Source organism: Osmerus eperlanus, chromosome 23 (genome assembly GCF_963692335.1).
Source record: "Osmerus eperlanus chromosome 23, fOsmEpe2.1, whole genome shotgun sequence".
Taxonomy (NCBI): Eukaryota; Metazoa; Chordata; class Actinopteri; order Osmeriformes; family Osmeridae; genus Osmerus; species Osmerus eperlanus.
Window position 1 is genome coordinate 7,556,395 of NC_085040.1, and position 24,537 is coordinate 7,580,931.

Consider the following 24,537-nt stretch of genomic DNA (forward strand, 5'->3'; position numbering starts at 1 on the left):
GTTGTGCTGGGCCTGGCCTTTTCATAGCTTGACATTTATCCCCTGTCTGATTGGCTGAAAGAGAGAAGGTACCCTACCCTCTCATGTCCTCCCCTGTTCCCCTGTCTCTTTCAATTAAGGCCCATGCCCCGAAGCTGCCCCAGAATAGGCCCAGAGCCTTCTGTGCATCTTGTGTGGCCTTATAAAGGGCATAAGCACTTCGGAATTCATGGCATTTTTGCTCAATGAGAGACTCTTTACTTTCAAATCCGTATCATGAGATGCACATGACATGATTCAGTTAGAACATGATTAGTCAAGCTCATGTAAAGAACATATTGTATGGAATAACTGGTGATGTGTCGTGTGGAAGGGCATGCGTTAATGAGCTTACATCATACTGTAGAATCTGTAACCAGTTATTATACATGAATAAATCGTTTGGGGTTTGAATTGTGCAATGGGCCTCAAGACTGAGTCCAGGAATATAAAACATGTAAACTATTTTGTGAAGAATAGGAAGAATCTTTTATTGATCCCACAATCTTGAACACACACACACAAACACACACATACATGTGTAAAGGGAGCAGCAAAACACACACACACACGCCAGGGTATCGACAGTAGAAACTCAACTCTGCCTGTAAACCATGCTGCTGTCAATTCTCCCAGGGCTGCCAGATCAGCGCCCAGTGGCCAAGTCTAAGTGCTTACCCATGTCCTGGCTTGGAGAGCCATCTGCTCTGTATGTTTTTATATTGTTTACTTTTTTTGTGGATGGAACACATGAGCACAGAGAGAACATGCAAACCTGAGAGACAGCCTGCCTGAGCACTGACAGGCCCCAAGCCAAAATCGAACCCGAACCTTCTTGTTGCAATGTGGCATTGCAAGACATTGTGCCACCGTTTCACCAATGTATTTTATCAGGCCATCATCGCAAACCGGGTTAAATTAACCACTGAATAGATGTCAGACAAAAGTTTCAGATAAGCAAAGAAAGATAGGTGCCTCGATTTCTGTAGACATGGAGTGTGACCAATGCTCACAGGAGTCAATCACCTAAAGTTAAGTTGTTTGATCGCCCTTGAGTCTTGATTGATATCATTGTCATGGAGATTTATGCCCACAGTTGCCATAGTAAATCATGCCAAGCCAGTAATTCATCTCAAAATGGTATGGTATTCTTTCACATTATAATATCATACAGTAAATTAAATTCAGCCTCTGCAAAGACTATTTTTTGAATATATATATATATATATATATATCTTGGAAGGCCCATATAATATATGATGATTTAACCAGGTTGCGATTCAATGGTCCGTCGGCGGGTTGTAGCTTGTTAAATTGTATAAATTGCCCCCTCACCAAAATAATATTTTGAGACTGCTAGCATGTACAATCAACAGGTACAATCAACGTCTTTGTCCAACCGCGAACATGTCAACAACGTGAAAGAAAAAAAAGACTTCTGACCTAATAAGGCTCAGAGTTGTCGAGTTATGCAAAGCGTCCCAACAAAAATGGTCTGGTTACATTCCCAAAGGTCCAAACTATCTAACCATGTAAAGTATGTTGTCCAAAACAATGTATAACATCCATAAATAGCCATGATCTCTTGTTGCATCATTCTGACTTTGCCAACTGAAGAGTCCAGTCACTCACGCAGAATTGCTCATAACTCAGGTTTGCTTTGGAATATTTAGGATATCTTGGTGTCAAAATGGCCACTACACTCGGACCTTTCGATTGACAACCTCCCAATAGGAGCTTCCATGCCCTGTCCATAGCCTTCTAAAGCCAACCAGGTGGCTCCCAAAATCTGTGCGTCCTGCCCCCCGCTCCCCACCCACACTCTTTCTTTGGTACAAAACTGAAAGTGGCTTCAGCTGGTTCACAAATTAGCTTGTTAGCCTTATAGCCATTGCCATTCTGCAGGCGCCAATTGGCAACATTAGGGGTAACTTTGGAACTTTCAAAGTAAAAGTCCAGGCGCAAAATGGCTGACAGCACTCCAATGTATTCATGCTTCAGTTTTTGTGTTTCAGCAATACTAATGGGGGATTTAGCTATAATGTATGATAGTTCTAAGTACCACCTGTCATTAGAGACAACAATTATGAAAACTATTTTACCTTGGTTACCAAGGGTCCTTTTGGAGTCTCCAAAAGAAAACGCCTGGATGTACTCTTAGAAAAACGTGTAAAATATGAACATACATAGAACACATAGGCTAGTGTCTTTAGATATTTCCGTCTTGTCACACAGAGCGAGTATACAGTTAAAAAATGTTTAACTTTGCAGTTAGATGTTTCTCTGTTGTTGTCCTGCTGACTTGGTGCCATACTTAACCTTTTGTTTATGACAATATTGGTTGGTTGAATTTAAAGTGACAGTAACGTATTTTCAATGTCTTGAGTTGGTATCAAATTGTTTCCTTCCTGGCTCCATTTGGCAGTGGTGGGAAGACAATCTCAGCCTTTAATGGTTGTTGATATGATTCGCATTTAATAAGATTCATGGAAGAACTCATTGACCACAATCATTTATGTGCCACTCAAAGCCAATTACAAGACCCTTTAAAACCCAATATACACTTGTAATTTTCAGTGACGCAATAGCAATCAAACTCTAATTTAGTTGAAGTCTGCAACCGCGAATGGAGCGCGGTTGCTAATGCAGGCGCCAGGCAACAGACTCGAAGATCTATTAACCTTCACTTTCGGAGTGTTTTATCATTACCTGTGTGAGCTATTGTCGAAGAGGGAACTCAACTTGATAGGGAATCGCATGTTGGCTCTGAAAAGGGGTGACAGGAGCGGGTTTGTTTTTGCCTGGTTGGCACACACACACTCACATTTGGTAAAATAATTCACATGACTCATCCCTACGGTGCAGAGATAGTTGTAGAGAAGCACGAGTGATGGCCATGATTCATTATTTAATTTACACATCACTACTTAAGATGCGCTGATGTATGCCGTTTGTCAGTTGAATTCAGCCCGCTGCACTGATAAGAAGGACTACAAAAAGTGTTACAAAACATTACAACAGAAATTCAGTAAACAATGAATTTCTTTATCACAACATTGTCTACTATCCATTTTGGCGGAGGGTTAACAGGGGCGATTCTAGGATCAGACCTTTAGGGGTGCTCAGCCCCCAATGAGAATGTGACATGAATATAGTGCCTTGCTTTTTAGGGGTGCTTGAGCATCCCTAAAAAGGGTCTAAAATCGCCACTGGGGGTTAATACAACTCTAATGATGCAGCACAGCGGGTGTGAAAGCAACAAGCCAAATGTTCAAAATCTCACCACAATGTACGTCAAGCCGGTAACACATGATCAGTGTTAAACTGCTCTCAGAGCTGGCCGTGACATGTTTTTTCTATGGAGAGAGCGGTGGCGCCTAACTATGTGGAACAGCAACTCCAGGTGAGAGCGCCATTCAAATTTTTCCACCCAGAACTTTGACCTTGGTTGCTGCTGACCTTTCAAAACGCAACCAATGAGAAAACAGCTGTAGGCTATGTGACTTAGCCATAAATGACACATTCAATGAAGGAAAAAATAATAATCAATGTTTCAGAGTTCCCTGAACTGTATAAAACTGTTAAAAACGTATGAGCTTGGCATGAAGAACAATGCATGGCAAAATGTCAGCAATCATTTGTTGCATTCTAATCTGGCCTTCTTTTGAATAAAACTCAAAAGAATCATACATAAAACCTGTTTGCAATATTCTTCAGATATTCCGGTAGCGTCCTTGTTGCCTAGAAACATAGTGAATAGCTATAGCTTGCGTACTTAAAGATGACGTATACCTGTGCTGTGCTTTGCCTCTGCACCACGTGTCTGCACCCTGCTCTGCGCCTTTCCTCGCAGTGAGCGAAAAGCCAATTTCTTATCCCGTGTCACCGGCTACAGAGTGCTCTGCGCCCCCAAGAAACTGATGCGTCTTGTGAATGGCCTCCTCTGCTTTAAATGCTTCTGCTCTTCCAACACACAGCTGCACAGAATACCGAAACTCTCAACAACAGACTGGTAGAACATGTTCATCATCATCATCATTCTACATACTTCAAAGGATCTGAAACTCCTTAAGAAGAATTTGTGACTGGGTTTCCGGACCTTTCCACTCCTAAGTACAGCTTTTTTCCAAAAAGCACGGACTGTATGGTATTGAAATTACTGTTGAAATCAAATGACAGGATCCTCACAGTATGGGACCTGTGTGTCCCATACACCAGGTGTCACATTTAGTCCTCAATTGGTCTCTGAGTGCCAAGCCAACCCTATTCAGATTCTTCATGTTTTAGTCATCCACGGCAATGGATGGTCTTTCTCGGGTACTGGGACCAAGCAGGATGCTTTCCACAGTTCTGGGACCCCTTCTAGAGCCTTATAGAGCCTGTTTAAGTGCTATTCACAAACATTCTGCTCTCAACTCATACAACCATTCAGTATTTTTGTGGAATCAGTCAATTACTCAGGTCTCTGACTTAGGGGGATATGGTAGAAGTGCAACAGGAACAATTTAGGCAGCACAAAGTCATTATGATACTTATTTCAAGTTACATGCACACATACAGTATGTTCCTATTTTCAATGAATGTGCATCATCACTGAAGATCATTGAAGCAGATCATCAAGCACCCTTAAATAGAGGCAGTAGAGTAGAAGCTGTCTGTGAATGGTTGTCTGGTCCTCCTTAAGTTGGCCTTCAGCTCCATTGAGTTGATGGTGTTTGGAACAGAGTGTGGATTGGAATGTATTACAACACCAATGGTCAAGGTGGCTGACTCTCCACATTGCTTCTTCCACTATTTGGCAGCTGCTGTAGTTGTCTTTATTATTATCAAGTGGGTTATTTTTATCACATTTATTCAAATGCAGGCAGGTTGATGAATGGAAATATGTGCAAGTTCGTGTTAAAGTCAAGGGCATGTCATTTAATCTCAGAACCAAATGACATCTAAAGCCGTGTTCAAAGTTTCCCCAAAGATGCAAATGTTAAATATATTTTCATCCATTATGCATAAACATGTTAGGCGGTGGACTACTAAATATGGAGTCTGAGGACAGTAAACATTTTATTCATAAGTCACTAAATCTATGGTAAAATTGTATTTAATCTTTCCATTAACTGAACCACAAAATGTGGCTAACCCTAACCTTAACAAACACCTAAAACATTGGCAAATGCTTGTTTGCCAATGTTTAACATTTGTTAAAGTTTGATAAAACTTATGACAAATGTGTTTGTATGTTTCCATGTATTATGCAACCAGTAAAATAAGACTGCTGACAGTCTCTTTGTTTGCTTGTTTGATTCTGATGAGTTACCAGCTTGATAGATGGATAACGATTGTTAACGCAAGCAGAGTAATACACATATAGTTCAAAGTCTTAGTGCTGTTATTGCCAAATATCAGCCCTTATGGAATGCCTCTTGTTCAATCCAATCACTTGGTCGGTACTAATTGTTGTATAATGACAGATGTTGAGAGTTGATCCTTTTCTTCTGCCCATCAGCAAAGTGCCCCTCACAATTCTCAACTGCTGCTCAGTTGCTAGGTTTTGAATCCTCCCCACACCGCTCTCTAAAACCACTCACCAGCAACCTTTCAAAAGGGTTTGTTGTCGTTTCCTGCGCTGTCCGAGCTGTTTCCCTCCCACCCTTATCAGGTGGAGTTCACGCATCATTATTCTCTTAGATTTTAATTGCATATTGCCTCCTGAAAGCAGCAACGTTCTGTATAGCTACACCTTTCTTTTTAGGATCCCTGCTGTTTGGCTGAAGATGAGTGACTTAAATGTTAAGACATGTGTCTGCCATGTCTTAAATGGCAGACACAGCATAGTCACCCTGGAAAAAAAGTGTCTGATCAATTATTCATGACGTCTTGTTTATAGTTTCTTCAAAAAGTTGAGAGAGGGGGTAATGATATGTTAAGCAAGCGGCTTAAGTCCCCTACGCCTATCCTTACGGTGGCTGATGTCATACAACAGATATATAATAGTGAATGCTTGTTATTAAGACTTACATATCTTACATTATTTTTTACCAAGATGCCCACGCCACAGAAATAAACATGCAACGATAAACACATCTCCAGTAATAGGTTACTGTTGTATATTTTTTACTGTTTGCAGAAATCTTTTTAACTAAACACGAAAACTCCTTATGTGGCATTATAGGACTCACCATCTATGAAGACACTGGTCCTGCATGTCAAGACTAGTCAACAGTTAAATTGGTACACAGACAGTTTGCTGGGATATATGAGTTGACGTTTACATAAAAAGTTATTTCACGTTAGAGTTGTTACAGAACACACATCCCAAGGGCCTGTTAAATTGCTAATTAGACGATCACAAGTTATACATACATCATTACCCCAGGACAACATCAAGAGAGGACATATTGTATCCATTGGATGAATGAGAAACATGAATAGTCTGCTTGTTCTAATGCTAGAATAACAGGGCCAGGAAAATGTATACATAAAATAATCATTGCTTAACCAACTGGAACTGATCTACTTCAAAACAATTGAGGATGAATGAATAGCACAAACAGCTATTCACTATTTGGATTAAAAACACCCGAGTTCTAATTGTCTCTCTAAAGAGATCTATTGACATCAAATTTGTATTTTAATAGACCTTTCAACTTGTATATTGGAGATTTTGCATAACAAAGGAGGAGACTGCCTCAGTGGGCTAATGAAACAAGGAGATCGGATTCTCATTTGCCATGGCTTCTATTTTACATTCAAGAGGAGAATTGTTTGGTGCCTGATAAAACACTAACTTGTGAGGATATGTTCAAACACAAAAGGAAAAATAGAAAACCACTAAAAACAGATTTCAAATCTGAATTTCATTGAATGACAAACTTGGTTGTGATTATATAAAGCTGCTTTAAACAATATTACTTGAAATATTACATTATACCCGGTATATTCAGTTATGTGTTTAGCTTGAAACAGCTGTTTGCTAAAAGCTCCCACCTTACCTCAGTCATGTCCACTAGGTTCTTCTAGGTCCTTTTTGGAGTAGTTAGAACACAAAGAAGAAAAAGCAACAAATAGACATTAGACAAGACTATATGACACTACAATAAGTAAGGAATGGTGTTCCATCACCACACCTGGGTGTGTGGACAATAACTGGAATCTGTAACTCATGCCCTCATCTCTATCTCAAAGCCATTTCTTAATTATTCTTAATATGACAATCATGGTAATGATTACCTCCAGTAGTCTTCTGTTGATTAGGTGTATCCTGAAGTTTCCTCTGTGGAATGAAACTACAATATTAATGGATGTTGGATAATCAATCACATTAACAAATAGCTTTTCCCATAGTTTGCCAGATTTTTAATTCAGCACACTATAAATTCCTTTAAATAATTTAATGAAGAATTATGAATGATTTAGTCGACAAGGCTGTATTACGTCCTTGTGATATAGAATGATTTGTTATTTATCAACATTGCCAATATACAGTATAGGGGCGTCCATGCCTACCTTGAGGTTTGGTGATTCAGCTGAGCTGGTTGTCAAAGTAACTTAAAATTGTAATACAGTCGTCAATATCCAGGGGACCTATGACGACCAAGATATTGAGTCAGGGAGTCAGGTGGCTGAGCGGTTAGACAATTGGGCTAGTAATCAGAAGGTCGCTGGTTCGATTCCCGGACGTGTCAAATGATGTTGTGTCCTTGGGCAAGGCACTTCACCCTACTTGCCTCGGGGGAATGTCCCTGAACTTACTGTAAGTCGCTCTGGATAAGAGTGTCTGCTAAATATAAATATATTCATAATGTTCAGCACTCAACAACAGTGGCACTGCAACTGTCTAGACTGTATACAATATGTGATTATGATTGTATGGTACACAACTTATTATTGATTAGTAATAAATTTGCCTTGGCTGCATGAAATAAGGCATAAATTATACATGGAGACTGCGTCAATTGGGAAGACATTGATTGATGAGTATTGAAAATATAACTGCATTTCCATAAAGATTTCAATCAGGAGTAAAATTCTCTTTTTTTTTTTACAGTTGAACGCTTTTGACTTGAGTTTGTATGACTGTGCTGAGGCTGAGGATCTGCGATCATGATCGCAGATCCACCATAACCATAAATCTATCCATCATCGACGTCAAGTGGCACAAGGCTAGTCTGAGAGAGAAAATACCAGTCCTCCGACTTCACATCCGAGCATCCCTTGGCTTCTGTTCACCCTAATGCCTTATTCTCTAGTTATTGTAAGTAAATAATTCGTATTGGTAGTAATGTGTGGCCTTATGACTTGATCACTTGGCTGACGCCAGTATGTGTTTTCCATTTGGCCTGTTGGACTTGGTCATGGTACGCCACTAGAGCAAGCGTTGCTTTATACTTCAATGCATAAAACTCATGCATTGTTCATCAGCTTTATTGGCTGCTGGGCAGTCGCCTCATTGATCATTATGACTCGGTTCATGATGAGGCTGCAGTGTACAGTACTCTTGTATGCTTCTCAATTATTAATTTGTTTCATAAACCCCTCACGTCATTAGATAGCGGGGAAGAAAGAGGGAGCCCTTGGATGAGGCTGTTGCCATAACGAGGGAACGTTTTTTGTTCGGGTCTCTCTGAGGTCAGTGTAAAAGAGCTGGAGCACAAACCCTCCAAACTCATACTAGTTGTCTGTGCACATCCACAAAGTTGGATTGGATGTTACATGTAATTGTGGGATGCTAAATATTTCTACAGTGTGCACATACTAATGGTCAGCACTAAAAAACTTTAGGTAGGGTACCCATGTTTTGTTATTTTGGGTCGGTTCTGCCGACAAGTTCCAAAATGAAGAAATGATCCTAAAAACCTGGAGGGCTCTGTTACAAAGCATTAAAGACAGACGAGACAAAGGTTATCCTGTAATAGAGGAATGGAAACAGGAAAGTGTAGTGGTAGACAGGAAGTGGTCATGGTCCAAACAATACCTTCATCTATGAAACATGGTAGAGGTAGTGGTAAGGCTTGGACATGTGAGCGTCACTCAGACTTGTTTATCATCCCGGATGATAGAACTGATCACATCGGTTATATATCATACCAAAAAAGAACATTCCAAATGCATTAAATGTTAGAAAGATAATGACCTCAAACATACTGCCAGAACAACAACTACTGACTTTTAAATGTCCCATAAAAATATTACTTTGATAACAGCCCAAGGATTTTCAATACACAAAAGAGGAGACTCTGCTAAAAGTGTAATTACGGTTCATCCTATGACGACAGAACCAAAATAATAAAAATGTCTGTGCTTCGGTGCTTGATATAGTATACACCATTTAATCAAGTAGTGCAACTCCCATGCAAACAGGCAAAGCTGGCTCAGATGGGAGACCTCAAGGTGCATTTTGTATTGGTTGGCAACACCACTGTCATGCTCAGCACACTATCAGCATTAACAGGGCGGTGGGTGTTTATAATGTTTTTATAATGCTGACAGACCTGCTAAGTCAGCATTTACCCGTGTGCATTGTTTTCTCGTTGTTGTCTCCGCCACCCTAGCATCCACCCTTGGTTCTGTCTTTACTCTAGCTGTCAGGCTGAATGATGGACGTCGTAGCCCCCTGCCACTGACGTTGTGACAAAGTCACACGTTGAGTTTCCCTGGCAGAGGGCCATTGTGAAACAAAACCATACCGCCAAAGAAATTGACAAAGTGTACTTTGTCAATAAATATTCATGATACCACCTGAGTCTTCCTGCGTGAAACTGTGTAGGGAGATATCCTTTCAGGACACATCGAAAGTCAGTCTGACCAGTTGCCTACTGATACCTTGATTAATTTGACTTGGCACAAGATGGTGCCAGGTGTGTCTATTGTCAGTTGGAATTGCTATGTGTTGACATCAATCTTGAAAGCTTTGCACAGAGCATCTGGCTTTTCTGCTAAACTGTAAGGCAACACGAATACTGTGGAAATACTGTGGCAACTAGTGAATTTGTGGTGCGTGTGTGTGGGTTGAGTGTACAGGTATGCCCAGTAACAGGTATATGTATATGAATTTCTCCTGGCCATTAGTACTTTAACAAAGTAATTGCCACAACAGGAATTTGACAAAATTTGGTTTTCTGACTGTCTTTTGTTTATCAAGGTAAAGGACTACTTGAGGTATGAATTTAAATTAACGACAACATAACAACAACCATAATGAATGGGAGTACACCAGCACTTAGGAAAGATTGTTGGATCAGATCTTAGCTTATTTCCTCCAGGAACACAATGACAATTATTGAGGGACGTGTTGCTCTTGTTGGTTAGTTTTAACTTATTTAAATATCTGTACTCGCTGTGAATTATATTAGTGTTGCTTGCTTTTCTCCAGGTACACTCAAGCACTCTCGGGGATCATGTTGTTTAATTGTAATCTGTTTAACTACATGCTCTTCTGGTCCTACCCATTGGCACTTATTTGCTTTTTCACAATGTATGCTTCATGTTTTGGCTACCCGCAATGTTTGGGGCTATCTCGCTGTTTATGATCATTGACCTATGCACTTTTTGTAAAGCTCTCTCTTGGAAGTCGCTTTGGATAAAAGCATCTGCTAAATGAATAAATGTAAATGTAAAAACCCACCAGGAGTCCAACTATTTTAGTACTTACCAAAGTAGGCTACTCCATCTGTTACAGCAAAGATTTTCTTCACCCCAGTACTTCAGCACAATTGCAGAGAGGAGCCAAAGGTCAGTCACAGTTCAATCTCAGGGAAGTTTTAGGAAGACCTGTATACCTCAAAGGCAGTCTTAATACTGTAAATAACTCAGTATTGAATAGGATAGGAGCTAACAACGGCAGCCCTCCAATGACAAATCAGTCCCACACGCCTTTGTTTTTAATCAGCACCTTGAGGTTGCTAATCTGGAGACAGCTGGGGGTTCTCCTGCTGCTGTGAAAGTGTCCCATGACGGACTCTAATGAGGTCACCTAAGGTGAGCATTAAACAACCCCAACAGTTTGATGCCCCCTGCCCCTTCCCATGTTCGCCCAACTTCTGTCTCATCACCGGCACAGCATTAACTTCACAATGATCATTATCCTGACAGGTCGGCATTGTTTGGATGACAGAGGACATGGTCTGACAAATGATGCCATTAAACACGACATGCATGGGAGAGCGAGTCAGACTACAGGGATCGTGGCAATGACTGGCTCTGGTTGGCTAATTAAATAGTATCGCACAGAGATGCTCGCGCCAGTCCTAACGCTCTCAAGGCTCGTTTGATCACTCTAAACACATTTCAAAGCCTCACCTGCAGACGTCAAATGAGGTGCTAAAGTTAACTGTGATTAGGAGACAGTTAGACAGTGACATGCAAGGCAGGCCCCCGACATTGTCAGAATCAGGCGCCTTGCTTTCTAGAAGAATCCGTTGGAGCCAAAATAAAATATAGACATGATGCTCATGATTAGTTAGAAAGAAACATCTTGCTGATGTATGCACTTATTAGATAATATTGTATTATACAGTACTCTAGGAGCCAGGACCTTGGCATTGGCTCTTCAAGTGTTTGATCAAGGCCCTCTGGCAACTATGGATTTCTTGCATGAAGAAGAAGCCCCTACTATTGGTTTGAAATTGTAAAAAATGTGGTAAAAATGTGGTATTAAAAACGATTTTTTAAATGATTTACCATGGTCATCAGTTGATGAGTACTAGTAACTGAATAACCATATGGCTTTACCACGCATAATAATTGTCAGAGATTGAGCTATTTCTTAAATCCACCGCCCTCAGCATTCCTCCTCATTCTTCAAGATTGGATTTCGACACGCATTTAACAGTATGCTCGTGACACATCCGTGGCAGCGTTATAACACCATTTGTTCTTTAGGTTCCCCTTGACTGGCTGCGCCGTCCCACTTGGTTCCGCGTCTGCGGAATCACACCATGTTGTAATGGCATTACCATCGCCGCGCGACTCGTTACAGGAAGCTAGTCCTTCTCGTTTCAAGTGAAATCTCTTTCCCTTCGCTCTGGGGGCTGCCGGGGAAGACAATTCTCACAAGCTGCGTGTGTGCTGCCATCCTCCTTGCATGTTAATGGCAGCGCTATCCTTCTTTCTTTTTAGTGTGAAGGTGAGCGTGAGCGTAATCAGATGGAACATGGGGAATGTCACTCTGTATGACTTCATTGAGCTAAATCTTTGTGGATGGCCTGATAAAAGTGGCAATAAATATAATCATGATTGAAAGTCTTTGGGGATCTTTACGTGTGCATCTGGCACAAGCACAATACGCAAATGCATGAACACTCCTGTGGAGGTTCTAGACAATTTCAACTGGGGGTGACAATAATGATTAAACATTGTTGTTGTCATACAGTTTTCTTCACTGCATTGCAGGAATTAACAGGCAAAAGACCATGTTTATAATGATTCAGACTCTACATTTAGTGGGGGGGGGATTTAATCAAATGTATTGTCAGTGCAAGCAATTTATTGGTTGCAGTAAAGTCAAATATGGAAGCCAGGAAATCAGTAGCTTATCACAAGCCAGGTGTGAAAGTTCAATAACATTTAAATTTAGTCATTTAGCAGACGCTCTTATCCAGAGCGACTTACAGTAAGTACAGGGACATTCCCCCGAGGCAAGTAGGGTGAAGTGCCTTGCCCAAGGACACAACGTCATTTTGCACTGCCGGGGAATCGAACCAGCAACCTTCTGATTACTAGCCCGATTCCCTAACCGATCAGCCACCTGACTCCCTGTAATAACAGCTCATGGACTTGACTAGACATATTTCTAGAGCACCAAAATGTGAACGGGCTCAAGCAGCAGCTCCTCCTTGCAAGCCAAGTACTCAGTTGTTGAAGTAAAGCCTTCAGTCGAAATTCCAGTGGCTCAGAGTACACTTGTCTTGAAGCTTTTCCATGGCAACAAGACTACAACAACATAGAAACCTTCCTCTACAAAACATCCCCATGTACACAAACAAACAGTGTGCACAAACAGTGTGCCCAAATTAATTAGGGTACAAAAAGGAATAGTTACTGACTAATTGTTCTAATTGGATATTAAGGTTGCAAAACACACTGGTCTTGACCGTACACCGTTTTTGCATCATAAACAGTGCAGTACCGAGTGGTACCATAAAGGTCTCACGAGGCCACCTGTCAGCATGGAGGTCACGTTTACCTCAAAGCACTGATTGTTAGCCTGCTGCTGTACTCAGAACTTCCACTCCTCAAAAGGGCACTTAATGCAAGCAACTACCATAGATTTGACTGGCATTATCTTCAGTTAAGAAAATACGAAATTTTTGAGATGAGCTTCCTGCTCTATTACATTTCATTGAAGGCAGGTGGCTAATCCCCTCAGGCTGGACATCTTATCTTGATAGACTGTTTGGTGTGTGTGTGTGTTTCACATAAGGAAGACAGGGATGTTGAGAATGTGAGTGGGCGCATGTGGTTGTTTGCTGTAGGGAAACGGTGGAGAATAAATGTTTTATTGCTGCAGTTTGTTGGAAACACAGCCTTTAGTCTTTGACAAAGCAAGTCTTTTCTCACTCGATGAGCTGAAGCCGTACCTGGAGGGTTCACCATCTTTATGTTCCTCCATCTGACACCCATATGTTCTTATTGGGGTTCATTGTTTTTCTTTTCACTTAGTCTTTTCATGCTTCTGACCATTTGAGAGCCCTACTCTTGTCATTACACTGCTTTCTTCCATCTGTCTCACACACACAATCACACATTAGTTAATGAAGTCTTCCTGTTAACTTATATTTCAAAAACAACACATTTATTGTGCTCCTGAGTCAATAACTTCCTTGGTGATGCAGCAATCCTCGGGAGCCACACGTGCAAGATGCAAAGTCATCCTAGCACAATGGTGTTCATTCTATGTTGACATATTCTTTTAAAAACGTTATCTCCACAGTTTCGAAATGCAGAACTCATCACTGCAATTCCTGGGGGACCATATAGTTCCCACATTGATTACACAAAATAATTGTGTCTACTCTGTCGGGGGCGTGGCGGGGTTCGGTTAGTTTTATGGGAACAACACATATGGGAACGGAGACAGCTTTCTGGTGAGGAGCGCGAACGCGATGCGCTGAAGGTAGACAGCAATCGTCGGAGAGAGGTCGACTCCCATGCAATGTCAGCTGCATGTAGGCTTTAAAAGCGGACTTGATATTTTCGTTAAGTCAATTTAGTAGAAATGTATCTGGGGATTATATCCCCGAAGAAGACTTATTTGGCATTCAAGTGGGGAGACGCATTCCGCAACCAATGTGCGTATTTTCATGTTTCCAATTGCTATTTTTAATGGACCTTATGTTTATGTTAACAAAACAGACATGAAATTAGTGTATTTTCGTCCTTGAATATACTATCCTGGGATCAAATTTACAACGGGACGTCATGGATTGGTTTAATTCCAGTGGAATTGATGCGCTTCCGTTTATCCATCTTAATTCCTCCTGGTCTTTGGATAGTGGATATTCCTTGGCGACTATAGCGGGAGTAGCTGCTCTCGTAAGTTTTCTAATATTGTTCACAATTGTCGGGAACGTATTGGTTGTTATAGCAGTGTTAACAAGCCGCGCACTGAAAGCTCCCCAAAATCTCTTTTTGGTATCGTTAGCCACAGCGGACATTCTAGTCGCCACTTTGGTGATGCCATTTTCATTGGCGAACGAACTTATGGGATACTGGTATTTTGGAAAAGTTTGGTGTGGCATTTACCTGGCTTTAGACGTCTTGTTTTGTACTTCATCCATCGTCCATCTATGCGCAATCAGTTTGGACCGCTACTGGTCCGTAACGCAAGCAGTCGAGTATAATCTCAAACGGACCCCGAAACGAGTGAAGTGTATTATCATCATAGTATGGCTAATATCTGCCTTCATATCATCTCCCCCGCTGATTTCAATAGATAGCAACAAGGACAAAACTTCTCAACCACAGTGTGAACTCAACGATGACACGTGGTACATTCTCTCATCCAGCATTGCATCATTCTTTGCTCCTTGCCTAATCATGATATTGGTGTATATCAGAATATACCAAGTAGCAAAAACCAGAACCAGAGGCATGTCAGAGAAAAAACAAGCACATAATGGATCTACCCAGACTGAGAACGACCTTAGCAAACTCAACGGAGACAGAGAGAATGGGCACTGCCAATGCCCACCTACACCCAGCCAGCGCACTACCATCGGGCACACCACCGAGGTGGAGGACCTGGAGGAAAGCTCCTCTTCAGAGGGGAAAGGTCACAAACCTCCAGATCTGAACCCAAAACGGGCCAAGCGGGTGAGCCGGAAGGAAAGTTCCCTCTCCAAACACTCCAGCCGCATTTCACGAGCCAGTAACAAATCCATGGACCTCTTTGCCTCCAGAAAGAAAAGGAGGAGGAGCTCAGTATCTCAGAAAAAGGTTTCCCAGGCCAGGGAGAAGAGGTTCACCTTTGTGCTGGCGGTGGTCATGGGGGTGTTTGTAGTCTGCTGGTTCCCCTTCTTTTTCAGCTACAGCCTGTATGGAGTATGCAGGGACTCCTGCAAGATCCCCGAGCCCCTATTCAAGTTCTTTTTCTGGATTGGTTACTGCAACAGCTCCCTCAATCCAGCTATTTACACCATCTTCAACCAGGATTTCAGGCGAGCCTTCCATAAAATTCTTTGCAAGTCATGGAAAAAGTCATTTTAGATAAATGGACTTTGTTCTCACAGTGCGAAGGTTACGATGATAAATTGAGAACTTTGTAAAATCTAAAACTGAACTGCACACCAAATGTGGTTAATCTGAGAGTCCTTGGTCATATTGCTGTTTCCAGCCTACATTCTGTATTTGCCATTCATGTGTGTGTGTGTGTGTGTGTGTACGCGAGAAAAGGTTCTCTCGGCAGAGTGCTGCTCAATGCTTTAATGTGATGACGTTCAACACTCCAACGCCGTACCTTTTCAGCCAAAGTGACAGCAGGTGGTCCTTCCAGCTTTCCTCTCGTTGTTCTAATGTAAACTTACAAGGGACTTAAGCTTGATGCATCCGTTTTAATATGTTGTCTTGTCATGCTCATTGACTCCCAAGTGGACCCAAGGGATACAGTAAAATAAAAATTTAAGGGGCTGATATCATTTTTTTAATGGTGTGGTTCAATTAAGTTATTTATAGAACAAGATGGGTTTTTTGACACTGGCAAAACATTTTTCATCAAACATGAAGTATTTATTTTCAGACTCCTACCTCACCTGGACAATTGCTGTTGAATTCTTTTGTCGTTTGCCTTTCATTTGCAAAGTGGTGCATTTTACTTATGCTTGAGATGTGGGCTGTCATACAAAATAAAGGCTGACAATGTGTTACGTAAAGCTTGGTTGTGGTGTCGGAGCTGCAGGGGAGTCCTGTGGCTCACGATGGACGATGTGTTTGCACATGCCTGAGTGGTGAAGACACACAGTACTAGAGTGGCCAAATGTTCTGTTCTACAAGGTACTCAAGGCAGCAGAAGCAACATGCACTGCCAACATCAATCACAGGCTAAAACACCGCTAAAGTTTGTTCACTGGGGAAATGACCGGCAGGTATGGTGTATGAAGAAGGTGCTAGGGCCTTACACAAGGTTCATAAATACTATCAATACAGTGCGTTTGTTTACATGTGCTACTTGTGAATGTGGAAGTCCGCATACTGATATCAGGGCTGGCAAGATGGCAAACTGGAATGTAGGAAGTCAGTGCAAAGGTAAGGAGGATTCAATCAGTGTGCATTAAAATGTAGAATTTCACAGGAGATTCATGATCTAAAGCTAACTAGGATCAATACCTTTTAAGGTCTAATGCTTATCTACATTCAAATATTCTTATCTTATTATTGAATAGTGAAATAGTCAAATAGATGAGATATGGTTTACTATGGATTATACATAACATGTCATCTATTTGACTATTTGTATATTAAATAATAAGATAAGGATATTCAGATGTGCAAAGAATGTAACTGGATTGGTATCCTGGCCAAGACAATCTTGCTTCTTTTCACAAGCTAGAAGGATCTGTCTGATGTACCAGCCTAGAGAATTGGGACCTATCCTGCTTGTCTGCTAGTCTAGACCATCCCAACTGACGTGTTGTTACAGATACTTTTTTTTTTATGTGTCTCCATGTTGGCAACCATCTCTGAGGTTGAGGTGTGAAATTGATCAAGGCGCCACCACAGGTTCATCAAAGGTTTAGTCCCCCTGGACCAGTCTGGCCGAGTGGGAATCATGGTGTTTGTGACCTTTGAGTACAACAGGTTTGATGTCAGTGCTGACTGTGAGGAGATAATCCAATAGTCCCCAATGCCCCTCTGGGCAAGGATGAGGTGGAACAGAATCCTTGAACTGCTATGTTTCTTGCATTCTACACAGAGTCTAAGGACAATGCATCAGGGATTTTGTTTTGCTTACAAAATTCTTAGCATCTACTCTTATTTAAGAATGCAATATACAATGCAATATAGTTGATAGGTTAACTACAAAACTTAAACAAATTAATTATTTACCATTTTACCATACTACCATATACTGCTATCTAGAGCAGTGGAAAGTCAAGTTGAATACCTGTTAAGCTGCAGATACAGCAGTACTATATGTTTCTACCTTGGAAGGCCAATTGCCTTTTTGCATCTCAAACTCTTAAACCACAGAGTGGCCTACTGTGCTCCACTGATATCAATTCTCAACATAAACACAGCTTTCTTTATAAGGTCACTTTTAATAACGCTTTACCCTGCCACCTTCCAATGGCCTTTTGGATTTTTGAATGACCAGCGGTGTCATTGTTTCTAATAAAAGCTTTTGGGAAGTGCTTGGAGGGGGTGTCTTTGTTTGTTACTCAATATTAGCTCAAGAAATCCAGTTTAGCAAAGTGGAGAATTGATTCCTCTTTTTATCCAGTGAAAGTGGTACATTCGTTAGGTATGAGTTGCTAAGCAATAGCTGTGATATGAAAAAGTAATAAAAAAGACAAATACCTTTTCATCAATGATATACATCTGATGGTTTTTCAACCTTGTATAAATGTATAAAGAAAAGTTACATCAATACATTACGTTTTTGTTCTCCAATTGTATTTTTGTGCTGTGACCATAAGGAAGAAGAAAGAGTAATCAAAAATGTCCAAAATTAATGAACTGTACAATGTATTATTTAGACACCATTTTATTTAATCAGTGAGTTGTATGCAGAATCAAGATCTTTGCAGTTCCATGCTTTCTTTGCTCAACTGTGCTCAACTCCAAAGGATTTTGCCATCTGTGACATGAGATGACCCTACAAGTATCTGCGCTGTATCGGAGCATTTGTAAGCAAAGCATGATCCCCGGGGTTATCGTAGCATAGATATGGTTCGACCCTGAACTGATCTGAACTGCTATGTAGCAACTATCAAAGCTGTTTACAACGAAACTGTGAAAGCGAGTTTAAGTCATTTTCATTCAGTTATTTGCTTCTGGGAAGGTACTAAACAGTAGGAAAGAAAATCTATTCTTTATCGGTATTTAGGGCTTCAACAAAAAGTTAGTCTATACTGGGAACTTTTGACAGCTGTAAGATGGAGAATGAATTTTTCTGCTAAAACACAGTTCTGAGAAATTCTACAATATGATGCATTGTTCATCAAAAGAAGTGCATACACTACGGTATCCTCTGATGGGAATTAAATCTTGTAAAACTTAGATGAAAGTGAGTGTTTACCACCCAAAGAATGGTAAAATTGTCTGTCTGAATTGGAGCATTTAAGCAAAGCATGATATCCTGGGGTTATCAAATCAATATACATCATTATTTGACCTTTAACTGACCTGAACTGTTGTGTATAAAACCATCAAAAATCAAAAACCTTGTGAGAAAAAAAATCGTGTGAGAGTTTAAGTACTCAGAAATTCAATTTTGTTATTTGAATCTGAGAAGAGTAGTTTTTCGGTCATTAGACTCTCAACAACATCTATTTTATTTAAGTCATTGAGACAGATATGTCTTGAGAGAAGGCTTTAAATAAATGGGAAAGCTTTTTCTGAATCACTTCAAGAAAATAAAATATTTAGCTTTTTGAGTGCCATAAGATTGGCAATAGCCAGCTCTCCAGTAACTGGATATTTATTCTAAGCAGGACAATGAAAGAGACTCCACTCTGGTGGATTCCGTCAATCCTGATTACATTGAGTGTATGTTTGCCTTAAAGACCCCTTCTCTATGCTTGTTTCTTCCTCATATTTGTTCCTCATTATCTGCTGCTGTTATGATCAACTCAGCAGTTCACATATCTGGGTGATAATACCAAGAGATGAACAGTCACAGTGAAAAAGTCCCTTCAGACACTCATTATGTAAATAAACAATGTCAATATAGAGTTTGCACAGAGGAAAAATATTAAACCGATACACATCTTAAGGGTAATTAAGCGCAAGGGGAATTATGGGAATTCCAAGCAGCAGGGTACTGGCAATGGTGTTATTGTGTTGGATGACTCCTGTCTTCTATGTTCGCTGGTAAAAAGGGACTCGCATGAGCTAGCGCCCTCTCACACTCCGTCAAGTTCATATTACACACAGCAGATAAACAATGTGGGATATTCAAAATGTTCTGTTGACCGTGACGTCGCTTGAACAATCCCAGGTCATTTTTACTGCTGAGCCATTGAGGAAAAACCTGCAATTGTCTCAGAGACTTTTTTTGTTTGGATCAAGGACAACAGTTTCTACTCCCTAAGCCACAATTTCTAACTGCCATGTTACTGGACTCTTTCTTAGTGGGGACCATCGAGAGCTCATCTAAGATCAAATCTGCAGTGTTAATCATCCCTCTTTGGATTGAATGGTAATTTGAAAGTAAGCTTTTTGGAAATGTCAATGTGGTTAGAATGTTAAATCTATAGGGGCCATATTCTCAACAAACTTTGACTTGCAGAAAGATTTTCTCTTAGACATGTCAAAAGAGGAGAGTAATAACAAATGAAAGATCTCCATGGGGGTATTCCAGAAAGCAGCTCATGCGACATACCCAGGTAAGTTAACTCCCCAGCTGACACACAACGTTGCAGTAATGTTGGTAGCTATGCTTTCATTCCTGCAGCTAGTCCAAGGAGTTGCTCTGAACATATTGCATTTGGATCTGGCCCCTCAGTTTCCCGGTCAATACATCAATAAATCATTTGTTCCTGAGTTCAGATGATCATATATCAAAATGTGACTGTCAAAATCATGATGGAGGGCATCTTAGGTGATGTCTCACAGACCTGCTAACACTCACCACTGAACTCACAGCTAGCCACTAGATTCAGAAGCACTGCAATGCCGCTATAACACCTCTTCACTTGCCTGTCAAATACTATCTCTAGTGAGAGAAAAAGTGAGAGGGAGCAAGTCGGCAAGAACATTTCCCCACCTTTGGAGCATTTTCAGTCAGCTTTGGCTTTGGCACTATTGACATCATATGTGTCTGCGTGTCAGTAGTCTATAGGCCGACTAGACATGTCACTGTGCTTATTCAGGAGAATGATGCCATGTCAGAAATTTGCTTCAATACCCATCATAAATGCATGCATTGTTTTATTATGTGGTTTCACTTTGCTGACGAATAATTGCATTTGTGTCATGGGTCGTAATGTAGACGCTTGGGAAGAATAAACTACAAGAGTCATTTAGGCGGGAGCATAATACATGAAAACAGCATGTCCCCCCCCCACTTTTTTATTGAGAAACTTTGATTCAAAGGCCACATCTTCAATTATTGAAAAAAGCTTTCCCATCAACATTTGAAAATAAAACTATGCCCCTGCATTTAGGTATCAGTATCACTTAAGCTGAACTATTCTGAACATTTGTCTTCATACACTATTTTTCACCCTCACGTTAGCCCTGCTGCAACTCATTACTGTCTCAGTGAGCCGCAAAGACACAATACACAGTGTTCACGATTATATCCTTTTGTTAAGGGACCCTGACTTTGCTGACGCTGTATTTTATTGTGTGCCATAAGCTGACAAAGTGTCTTTTGCTTGGTTGGAGGTAGAATGCACATTCATTTCTACTAACTTTCCTGCTGGCCAAGGTCCCTGAACAATAGGACCACATAGTAGCAAACACAGTGCGTTTGCCACAACTTGCGTTCTGTAAGCAAAGAGGAAGGAAGGTAGGGGGAAAACTAGGGACTTTCGGCCTTCCAACCAAGCGTGCAAAACTTAATACAGGACACACAATATCCTATATAATGTGTGCAAAGTTGATTTCATTGGACGCCATGCTTACATTTTATGATTTTCCATTTACTTTTCTCAACTCAGAACTCATCCCACTGCCTCTTATTAAAAATAATTTCCCCCTGCACAGGCCCAAAACAAACCTGGCTTTGATGCTTTGATAAGGGCTTATGACTGTGGAATTCACTACCAGAGCAACTCAGAGCATCCCAGTCAATAGACATTTTTCTAACTATTTTCTTTAAGAAGGCATATACTTTATGGCACCTAGATACTGTATGTCTGCACTTTTTATGTTTCTATTGATCTGTTTAGTGCTTGATTGCTTATTTTCATTCAAACCTTGTTGGCGATTAAGATTGCCTCAACAATGAAGGATGCACTAGGCTATAAATATAATGTTTTATCTGATTTTTTCTCACATATGAGATGGGTGAGGGAAAGGGCCCCCCTGTTGGGACAGGAATTGGGATTGACATAAAATAGATGATAAAACATATAGACAGCCAGCAGTAAGACACAAGAGAGCAACGACACCATTTCTGTGTAGTATTTGTTTAGCACAAGCCTTGGCTCCTGGTGCGCAAGGAAACCCTAGGATCCTCTGCCACCAGGAGATGTTGGGTCCTTTAACACCCGTAAGTCCTTTTTATTGTTTTGTTTTCACCACAGCGTTGAGGCTACTCAGCCTGAGGGGAGTCCATGTTGGGGAAAAACAACAGAATCCAAGCCTTTGACAACAATTTTGCTTCACAAGTGTTTTCCAAAAAGGTTAACTGCGAGACAATTTCTAGCAAATGTTGATGAAATTTGATTTTACATAACTGCTCTAAGCATTCTAGTACTGAATCAAACTTTGAATAGGCTAGTATACAGTACCGTTTTTACCGAATTTGACAATATAAATAACTAATAAAAAATACAGCATAATTTGTTATTCCAAACCATAACTGAAATGAAATTTACATACATTCAACTTTCATACCTAATCCAAGCTAGCAATTTCACTCAGCTGTCTACCTGACTAGCAATTACATGTATTTTTAGAGCAGATGTGCTTCCGCATGAACTACGACACTGCTCTCAACACACCAATACTAACCCTCTCCAGATCTGAACCCCATGAACTCTGTCAGCACATTTCAAACCCACCTGCTAGGCTTCTATTCAACATCTCGCCAAGAGGACTCACACTGTCATATCAAACCCACTTTTAATTGTTCCCTCGTTTCCAAATGTGAGAAAACCGTGGGTGGTTGGAGCACGTTCCTCTGACATCCACTACAGTCAGAAAATCATGACCATTGATTGTGAGGTGAATCACCAGAGCAACTGTATCATCAAGTCATTGACGCATACACATAACCAGATTGTTCTGAGCTTTGACTTTGCCCAGTGTTAGCCTCCCTGTCAGTAGCTTGGGGCCTGCAACTGCCACCACCCGTGAAGAGGTGCCAGCCATTTGCAGTTGACCTTCATGGGTCCTTCATTGTGTTGATGTGTATGCTAATATAGCCCCCTGGTGACCAATTGGAATGCATGTCACACGTAGGTCTACCTGTTGTCCCTTCATGCCTGCTGTGAGTCTGTTTCTGATGATACCAAACATCCTGCCGGTTGTATTAAGCCAGGCTACCTTTCCTCCGCCCACAGAGTCTACAGACGATACACGAGTCATCTTAACCTGAGGAGGGAGTGGGGTTTGGATGTGACTGGGGGGGGCGCTTAGGGGCAGTTAGTAGACATAAAGGTGTGTCAGATGTATGAAGTTGGCAGTTGTGGGACCTAAGGCCAGAGGCGCCTTCATGAACTAGAACGATAAATGTGGATTTGATGTTGGTTAGATTGAGTCCACAGTCAAGACGTAAAGATTTAAAAAAGACAAAGGTTTCAAGTACACTGTGAAAGACTGCCTAAGTTCAGGACCACTCCCTTCACATTTATTATAAAATCGGACGCAGAATTGGTTTGGTGCCAGTTTGACTCGAACTCAAGGACCCAATTCTTTTAAATCTGTCCCAGTTCAATTTAGCTCAGCCAACAGAAGTGAACTGCTGGCCGGTGAGAACTCAGGCTAATTTACTGACCAGCCAATTGCAGATATTGAAGCACAAGCTGTCCTCAGTGCAATCATAGCACTATTCTGACAGTCATGTGAATTATTGAAATTGTTTATCACAGCTTCTGTGATGAACTGTTTAGACTTCTAAATTACTTTAGAAGTAAAAACATGCTAAACGTTTGCAAGTTTTTACAAAAGTCAAGTGAGAAAATAATTTAATTCAATATCAACACGTTATGTACATTATATATACATTGTATGTTTTACTTAACATTTTGCACCTTGTATACTTTGTTTTGGTTGCTTCAGAATAAAATGGATGAAAAGCGCATTTCTGTGTTCCCTATAAGTTAATGACAGTTATGAAACACAGCTCTATTGCTGTGACCCCATCATCCAAATCAAACAGTTTATGACTTTAGAGAGCTTGACTCGGGGCTCCTCTTTTAAATATTCCAGTCAGTATGCGGTTCCTCATATACTGTAGTATGACTTACAGTTGAAATTAACATTTTGATAAAAGTTGTAATCATTTTCACTGTCAAGACCTAACCAACAGATACAGTTATTGATGTTTATGTCTTAACATTTCCAATTGAGGTGACCCAAAATAGACATTTGACAAAGACCTCCAATAACCCTACACCAAGACCATAGTATGTGAGCTCTAAATAATAATATATAATCTCAAAATAGTGAGGTGAATGTAAAGTGAATGTAAAATGGTGATGTGAAAATCCCAAAGTGTCCAGTTCCATTATTGTCAATGGACAGTAGTTCAAGTTCATTCAATACCCTCCACAGATATATCCTATATAACGACTTTTTCCCTGTGAAGAGAAGAAGGCAATATTCTGGCCGAGACAGGCTGGAGGTAATTGTGTTGGGATAGATGTGGGAGGCGAGATAAGTGTGAGCTCCCTTGGTGACTTGCAGGACCATGTACAGCCCCCACTTGGCTGTGTAATGGGCTTAGCTGTCCTTCACATTGCCTGCAGGAGGGGGGCAATGTGTTCACATGTGTTCCACAGCATGTTTTTCACTGCAGCAGTCAGTTAGTGCAGAAAATGTGCTGCTTTTGAGCTGAAGTAGATCATTTGTCATTAAAGTCTGTTTTGAAAGTTTCCAACATTGTTCACCCTCTCCTTTGATAAGTGACATTTATCTCCATGACTAATTACAAGTTAAATGCCAACAATTGCCGTATTTTCTTCCCTTTTGTCT

At 40.7% G+C, this 24,537-nt stretch overlaps 1 protein-coding gene across 1 annotated transcript; it reads left to right on the plus strand.

Annotated features, from left to right (window-relative positions):
- The first annotated feature begins 14,095 nt into the window (after positions 1 to 14,095).
- Positions 14,096 to 16,185, plus strand: LOC134009808 (alpha-2 adrenergic receptor-like). Its single transcript, XM_062449517.1, has one exon. It carries the CDS (start codon positions 14,434 to 14,436, stop codon positions 15,718 to 15,720), a length of 1,287 nt encoding a protein of 428 aa, XP_062305501.1. The 5' UTR covers positions 14,096 to 14,433; the 3' UTR covers positions 15,721 to 16,185.
- The last annotated feature ends 8,352 nt before the right edge of the window (positions 16,186 to 24,537 follow it).

What these genes read in the sequence shown, in the direction of transcription:
- LOC134009808 (XM_062449517.1), top strand. Translation starts at nt 14,434, where the DNA reads ATGGATTGGTTTAATTCCAGTGGAATTGATGCGCTTCCGTTTATCCAT.